The 13,307-nt window shown below is 39.3% G+C and overlaps 1 protein-coding gene across 1 annotated transcript in view; it reads left to right on the forward strand.

The window, feature by feature from the left end:
- Nucleotides 1–831: 831 nt before the first annotated feature.
- Nucleotides 832–13,307, forward strand: part of CA8 (carbonic anhydrase VIII) — a gene marked incomplete at its 5' end in the record, with an annotated part of 25,404 nt that continues 12,928 nt past the window's right edge. The window contains 4 exons of the mRNA XM_009701132.1: nt 832–927; nt 3,369–3,431; nt 4,813–4,861; nt 7,496–7,608. Of these exons, the coding sequence (XP_009699434.1) occupies nt 832–927; nt 3,369–3,431; nt 4,813–4,861; nt 7,496–7,608 (321 nt within the window). The remainder of the gene's footprint in view (nt 928–3,368; nt 3,432–4,812; nt 4,862–7,495; nt 7,609–13,307) is intronic.

Here is a 13,307-nt window from a genome sequence, read left to right on the forward strand (position 1 = left end):
CCCTCTTCCTCCCCCTCCCTCCCCTCCCCTCCTTCCTCCAGCCTGCTAGTCTGTCTTCCAGCACTTTTCTCAAGCACCACTTCCCAAATGATGCTGTAGCACCTCACCAGAACAGACTTTGTGTTTACTATCCGATGTCTGCTGCCTGACATTTATTCATGCATTAACTCCTGCAGGCCCTGCTACCTTGTGGAAGAAGGCAGTTGAGGGCTTGTATTTTACTCTTTAGCATCCCTTTGACTGCCATCCCTAAGGTGGTCCTCCAGCCATTTTTCTCTGCTTAATTTTCTCGAGGTTTAACCTTTCCTGAAATCACTTCTCCTGCTCTTACTACTGACATTTGAGTGACTCAGCTTGGGAGGTGATATGTGAGACAAGAGACATTAAGGCAGTACAGTCAGCCAGTCAAACGTGTGTTTGGACAGCCTGTGTCCATATCGTACTCCTGCCTTGGAAGAGAGTTGGCTGGCTGAGAGGCAACGTTGGTGGGTTTTGTTAGCTGACGGTATTTCAGTATTCGAAGTGAGGGAGCTGGTATAGCATCATTAGCATCATTAGCATAGTTATTCACAGCTTTCTTGTAGATACCTGGTGACGGCTATACATCACTTTCTCTGCAGCTCACCTTTTTTTCCTTGAGATTCCTGGTGTTTGTAATAAGAATCCACTTATATATACATGCACAGCCGTAGGCATCTACGTATATATATTCTCGCATGCACACACACACACACACACGTGCTGAGGCTTTGTTAATTGACATTAACTGCTGGTGTTTTTTTATTACAAAACATATTTCTCTATTGGTCTATTTGCACTGCTTTGTTTTAGCTTCATCTAATGCACTGGAACTCCACACTGTACAGCAGCATTGATGAGGCAGTAGGGAAGAAGCACGGCATAGCTATCATTGCTTTGTTTGTGCAGGTAAGTTTCTTGTGTTGCACTTGTTACCATGCGCTGTTGTTTGTCTGAAAAAAATGAGTTCCTTTCTATTTTCTTTCATTTTTAATGATTTCATAAAATAAAACAATGTATGACTACTGGTATTCTATTCAAAAGATACTTCTCAGTCATGTTATTTGTGTGTGTGCTAAATATTTCTTGTTTAAACAGGATATTGGAGGTATATTAGTTAAAGAAGGGATAATACAGTCGGCCTTCTCTCTGTGACTCTGGCTATAAGCAGACATCCCATCTCCATTCCTCTGAGGGCAGAATGAGGGCTGTCAGGAGGTACAAGTGCTTCACTATCTCTGTAATGTGTTTTTCTCCATTCCTGGCCAGGCCTGCTGTTTAAGGATTGAGGAAATATACAGAGGAGAGGAGGAAAGGGGAAAAAAAAGCCTACTAACCCATTGGCGCAGCCGAAAACTGGTAGTGGGATTGTGCTTTTCTGAACACAGGGACAAGCGTGTTTCTTCACGTGAGACAAATGTGAGGTGGGGTCATATTCTTCAGAAACACCAGACTGAGAGTGTAACAAGTCTTGCTACAGACCCTCTGAAAAGCCTGTGACGAAGAGGCTTAAAGCTTCCTGGAGAGCAGGTGTAATACAGGCTGGGAGGTTAGCCCCATAATCTAATTGCTGTTGAAGGTTTTTCAAAGGCTGCACCCTATAAACAAGATTTTCAGTTACAGTCTTCAAACGCCAGATTCTCATCCTCCTCGTGAGAAGTGGCAAACTGCTTTATTTAAATGGGTTTGGAGGAAGAGGTTTAGAGTTCATGCTTAGATCAAATGGATTTTCTTTCACAGTGATAATATTAATTTGTCGTATTTCATAACAAGTTTATGAATGCCTTTGAGCTTTACCTCTGTTTGAATTTAAAGGTACTTTGGTTACAGCTCCAACACTCAGATAGAACTGCTAAAAATGGAAGTTAGAAAGTCTTCAGTTTTGTATCCTAGAGGGCTGTGTGATAATTGCTTATGTAAGTCACCTTCTAATTCCAGCAGAGGTAACCTTCGAGTTACTTAGAAAGTTATATATAAGTTCTTAAATAAATCTGAAAATTCAGTGATACATTTTCCATTTCTGGTCTCTCACCTTCATCAGAGTTCTTAAGCATTCCAAAGGGCTTTTTCATTAGCCAAGAAAGGCATCATATAATTAGAATTGACGAAGGTAAAATAGTATTTATGCTGTTTATTAAAGGAACAGGGAGAGGAAATTCAGTGACCATTTTTTCCTGTTAAAGGCATGGAAATAAAATAGTTTTGCACCACAGTTCTCAAACACATCATTTTAAGGTCAGTGAAAATATTTTCACTGATTTAAGTGACAGCCCTTGCTGATTATTAGTTTAGAAACAGTGCCTTTGAAGTGATTTCAGTATCTTTTATGCACTTCGAAGGTTTTGAATTGAAATCCCATTCTGAAACAAAAGAAAATCCTCTTAAATTCCTAGAAATAACAAAGAACTTTTTGTTGACATTCAGTTGTTTCCTTCCAGTGACTACTGTGCTAATCTATTCCAAGAGAAACAAAAAGCAAACAAAATTTTCAGGGTCTAGCTCTCCCGTTCTCACTCATGCCCACTTCATTTCTTACCTTGTATGTGTACACGTTGGCAAAGAAATCAAGTGGAAGGCTGTTCTGAGTCTTCCTATTTTGACAACGTGTTCTGAAGGTAAAAGCTAGATTCCTGGAATGGGTGATTTAGATCAGAAGCAGCTGAAATCAGTGTGCAGAGTGAACAATGTCTGTGGAAAATAAGAATCTCTTATTTCAACAGCGGGTTTCTTTTGAAAGCCCCATCTTCAGTGCCTTAAAGGTGTTGGGTAAAGGCAGTGCTGCAGGCTGCCGGGAGCCCGGCTTTCGCCAGTGGGATCCCAGAGATGCTGTGAGGGAGGGGATCTGCCATTCTGTGCTCTGCAGGCAGGAGGAAACTCCCCTGAGCTTCGGGGATACCTTGGGCCACATTTGCAATGCTGTGGGAACAAGTTCACAAAGTGTCTGGCGTGCTTGTTCGCTCTGCTCCTTTCTGTGTACTTTCCTGGTAAGGACAAACTGTATCCTTGGCATTTATATGCCATAATGCTGCATGATTTTGATGCCACATGCAGTATATGCTGCAAAACAGGGTTAGTCAAAACTTACCGAGCTTAACTGTGACTCTTTCTCTTTTTCTTTGAGTTTCTGTCTCTGCTTTAAAGTTATTTATACCTTGTTTACTTTTGACTGGTGGCTTTATAGTGATTTGATTGTTTGGAGTTGCCATGTATCAGTATATTTGGTTAACGCAAGGTTGTGTAGTGTAACTAAAACCAACTACAGAACTTACCATTCCTGTTGACCTTTGTCTTGCCTCGCAGTTTCTGAAATAGCAAAATACTGAAACTCACCTTTGCTTGCTGTGTTTCAGATAGGAAAAGAGCATGTAGGCCTAAAGGCTGTAACTGAAATTCTCCAGGACATCCAGTACAAGGTAAGGCACTGTCTGAAGAAATGCTTCCTTCACTGGCCAGAGAGAAAGTAAGTGAGCAAAGAGTCTGTATGAAGCCAAGAGAAGGGTTTCAGATGTGTCTGTAGTAAAACCACATGTGAAAGCCATCATTTCATGGCCTGCATCAGAACCTCAGCATTTCACAGTAGTCAGATAATACACAATCTTCGTAGTTACTTCCTTTTCTGCTGGCCAGAAAATCTCCTATACCAGTAACTGATGCAGATACTACCTTTTCAGTGATTATCGTGGAGTCAGCGTGAATGCAAGCATGGCAACATGCTTAGTGAACACCAGCAGCAGCATCTCCAAAATTACCTGATTTTAATTTGTAGAGGAAAAGAATAGATGAACTGAGCACCCATGTTAACTTGCAGTGGGAAATCAGCAAAAACACAATGCTGTCTTGTCAGATGGATTATGTGTGGGAATCCTGAAGGACAGATAATAAGCCTAGCATGACTGAGGAGATATGAGTGCTCTCCAGAATGTTGATGCTATCTTAAACGACCTTGGGCAAGTTACTTCCATCTCTCTGCTTCCTGGTCTCTGTCTGTAACATAGACATAATCATACTTACCTTTGATTTTAAAGGATTTTGAGATGTATTAATGAGACGTTCTGTATTGGTCTGAAGAGATTAGCTATTCACTTCAGTGAATGCTGAAGTGTAGAAAAAATAGAAGCTGTTATTAGAAGGGAATTGAAAATCTTCTTTTAGTCAAATAATATATGGTAAACTTCAGTCATGATGTTTAATATTACAAACTCATTGTTTATGAAGGTGTCAGAGAAAACAATAGTGTCTGGAACTGAGTAGTTTCATTACTGAAAGGACAGCCAAGTAGAGGAAGGTCATGAAAGGCCTCATCATTGTGAGTGTGTTACACAAACGACTTTCAGCAGGTCAGCATCAAACATACTTTTGGCATACATAAAATTTTCTTGCGTTAAATATGTGGAACCAGCTGTATTTTGGTAAGTGTTGTCCACGTCAGGTTATCCATGTCAGTCAAGGGAAAGCTCACTTTGGCCCTTGTTTTTCAAACTCATTTGTATGGAACCCCTGAATTTCATGCAGAGAATTTCAAGCTGGGGCCTGGAAGGAGCCCAGGTACTAAAGGCAGAAAGTTAACAAATTGCTGAGATAACATTAGAAGTAAAATATAAAATAGAATAAAAAAACTTGTTTGTGTAGCTGCAAGGACAAATGCAATGATGATTAAATGGGGGCTATTAATGAGGTTGCTTTGCACAGGAATTCAAGGCTTAATGTTACAAGAACACACAGTGTGTTTTACCTCTCCATTCATCATTTTAACAAGAACCTAGAGATGAGATTGATTTGTATTCATTTTTTCAGGGAAAGTCCAAAACAATACCCTGTTTTAATCCCAACTCTTTATTGCCAGGTAGGTGCTTTTGCTTACTTTTGTGTGCGTGGATTACTAGCTAATTGCAGAGGCTGAGACAATCTTGATCTAAAGCATAGCCTAATTTTAAGCCTGAGAGTGTGTCCCAGAAGGTGGTAATGCATTTTGCACCTAGTTAGTCATGCTAGCAGGGATAGGGATGAAGTCCCTTTTGAACTTAGGATAAATCTGCGCCTTCCTCATATGAGTGGGATGTGATACTGTAGTCCATGCACTGCTGGCAACGCTGTGGCTAGCTTTCTTGCTGATTCATCATCCCACCTAGAGGAGGAGCTCTGTGTGCTCCTTTCTCTCCTTTGGCATAAAATAGGAAGTGTAAGGTTACGCACTTCCCAAGGTAGCTTTTTGGCAGCATCAAAAGGCAATGCCATAATGCAATGACAGTTATATAGCATACAAGGAGTAGTGACAATGGGAGGCAAATTCAAATTCATACAGCTAAAAGTTAAAGAGTAACAGTAAGAAACAACCACTTCCTCTACCTTGTCTTGAAAAAAAATGTGACTTTTTCAAAAAGGCATTTCTACAAGACGAATGTTTCTGCAAGGAATCCTTCTGAGCTAAATTCTGTGTCATAGTGGCAGGATCTTTAATTTTCCAAAGTAATCCAGGTCTACATTGAACTGTATTAATTATATCAAAAGAATATGGTTTAGGTTGCAAAGTCAAGTGCTCAGCAATTAGGAACTGCAGGAATTAAGGCTGGCTGTGCCCCTTTATGCATATGCATTACAAAGCATGTTTTAATTGTGTGACCATAAGTTATTTTTCACAGGACCCCTGCCTCACGGTTCCCATTTGATGCTGATCAAGTCACATAAACCAAAATTTTCATAAGTCATCTCTAACTATGTGTTCCTCATTTTCTAGGTGCCCGACTTGAGATCATGGGGTCTGATTTGCAGAAGTGCTGAGTGCTTACACCTCCAACTGAAGTCAATGGGAGCAGTGCTCTGACTGCATTAAGTGCTATAGAAAGTTAACTACTCTGAGAAATCAGGTTCCAAGCATCTCATATTGACCACCTCAAATGAATAGATGCATTTGACCTTAACTTCTCTGTGCCTCAGTTCCCCAGCTTTAAAGTGCAGGGGGTAATCTGGCCTTCCTCACCACATTGGGGTGCTGGAAGGAGAAATTAATTCATGTTTGTGAAGCACTCAGACACCAAAGAAATGAGTGCATTAGAAATAGGAAAAATGAGAAAATGTGGTCCTTCTAACAAGCAGGATTTGAATAGCGTGGGGAAAAAGAAGACCAAGGTCTGCATATTGTACTGAGAAATCCAAATGTTATTAGATGCTTTTCAAAAGAAAATCATCCACCTTTGCAAGTAAATGATGAAAGGTTCTCTGGAAAAGACATAGGTGATCATGTAACAAGATGATGTCACAGCACATACACAGGATGGGCTGAATTAATTCTTGCAGTTCTTAACTTTTGAGTGCTTGTTAATGCAACTTGCTTTCAATGGATTTCCTGTGTGATTCCCTAACTGAGAAAGAAAATAACACCAACAAACCAAAATCCATTCACTGACAATCACAGGCTTCATTAGCAAGATTTAATTCTCCTGATATTCCTCTGAGCTAGTAGTGAAATGGCAGTAACAGGTTAGGTCAACCAAACAAGTTTATTTGTTTCCAGTCTCCCATTCTGTCCTTGTCAAGCTGGTCACAACCTTCCCCCTAGCTCTGAACCACTCTTGTCTCCAGTTCCTCTCTAGGTTTGTTTCTTGTCCCCTCTTTTTCAGCCAGGCAGTTTCCTCTTCCTATTTCTTAAGTAGTGTCAGGGAGTCATTTGTGAGTATGGCCTACAGCAGCAAAGGAAAGCCCTGTGTAGTCTGCCTTACAAAGTGTGGTGTGACTGGAATCTTTGAGGAATTAGAATAAAAATAATTAAAATCAAATGTATCGTATGTAGAGTTAAAACTCTGCTTGGACAAACCATTGTATGTTTTCTTGAGAGACAACTGTTTATTCTAACACTTATTTATAAACCTATTAATAAGTTTATAAACTTATTAAAATAAGTTTATTCTTAAATAAACCTTGATTTTTTTCTCCTGTGAAATTCAACTCACTTTTCCAAAGCTAGGAGGCACCAGTGCATCTCAAAAAATACGTCACCAGAATTGTGAACTGAAAAGTTTAACCTGAGCTGTTTTCACTGAATTTTTCTACAAAATTAAAAAAAATTCGTCCTTGAGACGTACCCTAAATGTAGAAGTCAGTTAAAATTTGATCACCACAGCTCCTCTGCCTTCAGAATGGGATGTCTCTTGCAGCTTTTGACACTAACAGGAGTTCTTTCCCACCATATTATTTATTTGCTGTGGTAGTTTAAGGAGTTGTGCCGATGTTATTTTTCACATCTATAAAATGGCATTTTCGTCCTTAAAATACTGCTCTGCAGGGGGAAGTTACTGTAATACAATACATTCACATGAGGAAGTAGTGGACAGTGCTTGGCAGGTTATAAATTCCCACCTTACCTTACTGCGTACTAACTTCATCATATGAGCAAACCCATGGCTATCATAAGTTGTCATAATTGAAAGACACAATTACTTTCCTTAATGTCATTAAAATTCCACATTTCTTTTAATTTCAGATCCTCTTCTGCGTGACTACTGGGTGTATGAGGGCTCTCTAACCATTCCACCCTGCAGTGAAGGTGTCACCTGGATATTATTTCGTTATCCTTTGACTGTGTCCCAAGTGCAGGTAACAGCTGTGCTTAAAGTGACCTTGGAATATGGTTATAAGCTAAAGGTTATAGCGTGCAAATATATATATCAGGACATTATATCTGTTCTCCTTGAAGATCCCATTAGATCAGTACATGGCTTTTCAAGTAAAGGTTAAGCCTTTTGAGTCACTGAAAGCAATGCAAAGGTCAGAGATGAAAAACCTCGTTATCATTTATCATCTGCATTTAAAATAATTCTTTCTTTAAGTGAAAGAAAAAGAAAGAAAGAAATCAATGGGCAAAAGAAATTCAATTCTTTGTAATTGTAAGCTTTCAAATATCACTGCTTTTTGATGTTAAAGGAACAAAAAAGCACAGGGAGACACTGTGTCCTGGAGAATGAAAAATGTTAACATAGTACAGGCTAGCTGTATTGCATTGAACTATATTTAACTTATCTTGCTCTTTTTAAATTCTGTTTTATCGTAAATGTCAAATGGAAACTACGTATTTAAATTTGATTTCACACGTATGTATTTTAAAGTGTTGGGTTTTTTTTAATTATATCTAACAGTGATGTGAGCCTTTCTATAGAAAATATTTCAAATCTGTCTACAAATAATCCTAGTAAAACCAATGAAAACTCCTGATGAATATTCTCCCACAGTCTGTGAATCCCAGCTGGAGGAATATGGGTTTAATTTAAGTGAAACTACCTACAATCCCTGACGCTGAATACGTTAATTTTCATTGCCTGCTCTAAAGCGTGTACAAACAGAAGGGAAAAAAGTATAAAAGGTGATAAATTCAGATTTAAAATATTTCAGCTTTAATAATCTAAAATTTTGCTAGTAATCCTAGCACAGTATTTTAACAATTTAAACAATTTGAAATTGGTAGTTTCTTATGAAGACTGAATTCTGGTTCTAATCATAGGACAAAAGGAGTAGCTGCCAATAAGGTTATTTGTATGGTAGCTGCAACTTAAATGTATCCCATCATTAATCTGATATTTATTTGCTTATGAAAGGATAAGTCTTACGGCTGCTTACTACTGAGTAAATGGATACAGAATTCTGTTGGCATTATTAGATTCAGAGTAACGTTGAAAGACAGAATGCATTTTGTAACTTGGCAGCTAATTGTCCAGATATGATATGGGTAAATAAGAGGACTTAATCAGAAGTATAAAGACCATAGCTATTAGACTGAGACATTGTATGATATTTTATTTCATGCTAGTTGCAGATTTTTTAGTCTCTATTCTCTTTTAATCCAGTCAGTGCACAGAAGAGGGCACAGTTCAAGCCATCCACATGTGGTGGGAGATGGCAAGAGGGTGAATGAAAGAGGAATTAAGCAGAGAAATGCAACTTCAGTTAATATTATTATGTACTCATTTACCACAAGAAAACAAGGTGTTGGAACATGGTGTGAAGGGGATAAGTCTCCAGAAGAGAATCTTGTGCCTGGGGAAAAGAGTGTGATTCATGGCTGTGGCTGGTGTTAGGTGAGGGGTAGCTGGTTTGTGTTGCTGCATTACTTTGACTGGTATAAACTCAATCCAACAAGAACATGGCAGTGATGAAGGAGGCACAAGTCCCGGAGGGGCTTTTTCCCTGCCACTGACACAGTATGCAGGTGAGATGTGGCACTGGAGCAGAGTGAGAAATTGGAGTGGATTTAGACCAGTGTGATCCCCAATACTTTGTACTTGTCGTAGATCGACATCAATTAGAAAATAAATCCTCATTGCTAGTTATGAACGCAGCAGCATTAAAGTCAAGGTCGTGCAGAAAAGAACATGAAAGACTTTTGCCAAGGTGTGATAAAGATTTTACTTGCATTAGATACCGCTTTCAGATGTCAATTGAAAATAAATATGGGGACAAGTAAGTGAGAGATGGTGATTCTGGGATTCTGAAGTGAAAAGGGACTGAGAGTTCTCCCAGATGCCCAAAATAAGATTTGGGGGTGCTGGAATATTTTGCTATAGCCTAGACACCCAATATTTTAGCTTGTAATTAGCCTTTTGGCTGCAACTAAGTATCTGGCCTCTTTTGTGCATGTAGGCATGAGTGCCTATGAGAGATTCCGTATAAGGAGAGATTAGAAATGCAAGGGATTTTTTCTGTGGAAAATAAGCGGATGTAGTATAGCATGTACCATTCTGAATCATCCATGGAAGGCTGGTAAAGGCATTTAATTTTATTAAGCCTGCTTGTAGGCTTGTAGTATTAACGCGTAGATTTCAGTGCAAATGCATTTCTAATGGATTTAAATACATTATTTTTACATGTGTCATTAACTTGTAGAACTTTCTTCTTTGGGATACTAATGAACACAGCTTATGAAACTTCAGGCAATTTATATAAATACTAGTAGCATCTTTGATTATAGCCAGTAAGAGACAAATTCAAAGCTTTCTACTTTCATTTTTCAGGCCATGAAATAATCAACTTCTGAGCATCAATAACAAGTAACAATAAAGAACGACACAGTCTGATACGGAATAGGTTTTACAGCCTTCCTCTGATGAAGCTAGTTAATATGTTGGAGACAAGATACTCATTCACATTCTTATTTTCTGTAATTAACATAGCACTATTGATTAGCTTAACAAACTGTGGGTCGTAAGGGGAAAAAATGAATAGAATTGCAATTCTAGTTTATGCTCACATCCATATATTTTCACATTTGCTTATTTTGAAACAATGGAGAAGTAAGGATTTTGGCATAGACATAATAGGCTGACCACTGCAAAGTAGAGAACCTTTTTCTGTTTCTTCTGAGGACATTTATAGATAGCAAAGTACAACTGATGAGTTGATTCACTACTGATCTAAGTCAACGTTAAGTGAAAGGAGATTCATCTCCGTATGTACCTCACTTCAGCAGCCGGGATCTGAGTGTGTTGGTTATACAAATAGCAGAAGAGCGAGCCAGGTCTGCAGCGTCAGGATGTGCTTTCCTGGAGTCTGGTGCTGTTTCCTCACTGGAAGTCATTTTCTTTGACATGAGGCTTCGCTTCCATCAGAGAGCTGTTTCCTTCACGAGTCTTTCTGTGAGATCTGGATAAAGTGCTCAGGTGACTCTTCTTCCCAGGAGAATAAGGACTTTGCAAATCTGGTTCTTGGGAGTTTTATTGCTGACCTCAGTGGAAAAGGAGCTTGTCTGGAAGGCTGCAGCCTGCAATGCTCTTTTTGCAGATTCCTGCCCTCCTTTTGTGGTTTTTATCATCCTCACTTGTCTTATGTTGAAATCCACAGCCCAGAAAGAACTGTGTTGGCTGCTTTTGTGAGACTTCTCGCCCATGCCTGCACACTGCTGAGATGCAATGGGTGAAAATAGAAAACTCCCTCCTAGTAGGCCAGTAAAGAGCAGGCAATAACTGAAAAAGACTTGCTCTTGATTCTCTCTTCTGTCTTTGAAAAAAATTGGACATTTGTGAATAATGTGCTTTGTGGGTTACTGAAACCCAGAACAAGTACATTGTCTAAGCCAGTCTGAGTAGGGATTTTAAACAATGATGCAGCAAGGAGCTGTTCCGCTGTATTCATTGTCAGAGTTCACTGGTTTTGTATTGAATGACGAGGTCTCTAGTCCTTTTGTCTACCTCATTCAAAATCCAGAACTCCTAAAAGACAGAAATAGTAACTAGCATATGGAGCTGGAGTGGGAATTGTGCAAAATTGATGTAGTCTGTGAAATAAAGCACTCTGAGAGGTGTGTGGTATTCTGTTCACTGGAAAGCAGGTCTGTGTTCTAGGCAAGTGTCATGGAGGCATGTGAAATTTTCAAGCAGAAGGATAATGCTTCTATTCCTCGTATGGAAGAAATGTTTGTAGAGAAAACATGCAAATTCTTTGTTTCGTGTGTTCTGTTCTTCAGCAAATATCTAAGTGAAACAGAAGAAAGCAGCGTTCAGGATCTGAATACAGGGAAGTGGTTAAAACATTCTTGCAAAGTTCTACAGTATGTACATGAAATGCTTTCACTCAGTAGAAATGTGACTGTTAACATTGTGGATTTACCCCTTCACTGGTTAGAATTTGATCCTGATTTTCGGTGTGAACAGTCCTCGGTCATCCTTAGTGTCTTCTGGCCATGAGAAAAACTTTTATAAATGGCTATTCCTTTTGAAAGTATGTGAATATCCAAGGGTGCTTAGCTGTGTGCCTCTAAAATACCTATTTCCTCAGCAGTCGTACAGGGTGTACTTCACAGCATTGACTTGTGAGGGGTTGGGAGCAGATAGTAAGTAGTTTCATATGAGATGAAGCAGGATGAGTGGGGCACGCATATTGCCTTATCACATGGAAATTTAATAGGTAAAAAGTAATGTCAGCACAGCTAGTGTCCTTTTCTGACAGAACCACTTCTCAAAGGTGAAGCAGACCACCGTGTGAGTAGAGGGTCTCTGTCATGGGGGTCTGAACCATGATATAAAGGACTAAACAAGGAGGCTGGTGATCTCAGAAGCAATTTCCCTTTGGAGCTACAATTCTTGACTTCCCTGAAGACTAAAGAGCAGGCACAGGGGTCAGGTCAGTCCTGCTTTCCTGACTGAAGAAACTGGAAGCTGCTTTGTGAGGAGTACCTCCCGAAGAAAGATTTCACTGTGGGGATTGGGGCAGAGCATTTGTAGTTACAGTAGGAGACAGCTCACAAATGCCAGCTTTGCAGAGAGTCTGCTCTTCCCTCTCCTTCATCTGTGTTTGTTTGAAGTCTCTCATTCTCAAAGATCAAACAAAAGCCATGTTCTTGTAAAATGCTCCGTCCTAAACTACAATTATCTCAGACCTTCCAGAGTTGATTCAGACGGTGAAAGAAGCTTCCTTTACAAAACCTATTCATCTATTTACCAGCACTTGACTCCTGAAGACTTTTTCAGTTCCAAGCCTGTAGTGGGTTTGTTTTCAGTTTGCTTGAAATAAACAACAAACAAAAAAATCTTCCAAAACAAGGTTCTGCTTCTAAAAGCACCTTCAAGGAGCTTTACAGTTCATTCTGCTTTTCATCTTTTGAGTCTAAGCTGTTGTCTTCTGTCTCAGCTGCAAGAAGGTGAGTGTTGATTTCTAAGCACACTGTTTTTTGAGGAAACAGAAACAGAGCTCGCCTCTAAATCAAGTAAATAAGTCTGTATCAATTCTGCTGTAGAGTGGAAAACAACAATGAAGGCAGTTGTCTTCCAGGTTGCAGTAAGAAAGTATTCTCTGCAGGAAGTATAAGAATAACAATGCCATTACCTGCTGTTTAGTACCTCATTTAATTCTGGAATCACACTTGCATTCTCCCTGTTATCCTTCATAGGGTGTTTTTTCATGGAGAAATTCACTCTCTATAATCTCTTAGATGATAAAATGATTAAACACTTCAAGCTCCATTTTGCTTTCTGTGTAGCTTCAGGTTCAAGTTACAGCATCATGTTACAGTTCATGCATAGTGAGGCATCACAGGGTCAGTACAAGTTCGAAGGCTCAGGCTAAGAGACTTCAGCCTTCAAGTAGGTTTGCTGTAGCCAGCTAAGATAGCTTGGCAATATGCCAAAGCAAAACCAAACACAATCTTTTTAGTAGTTGTAACTACTCATTTAAAATACCAGACTCTTAAAAACAGTACTGTTGAATAATAAGGTGTAATATTGCTGAGATATGCATTGATTTTCATAGTTTTTTATCAGACAGAGCTTGATGCTGATACTAGGGATGGAAATGGGAGCTGCTCACATTCT

This window comes from Cariama cristata, unplaced genomic scaffold, assembly GCF_000690535.1.
Source record: "Cariama cristata isolate BGI_N322 unplaced genomic scaffold, ASM69053v1 scaffold7045, whole genome shotgun sequence".
NCBI lineage: Eukaryota > Metazoa > Chordata > Aves > Cariamiformes > Cariamidae > Cariama > Cariama cristata.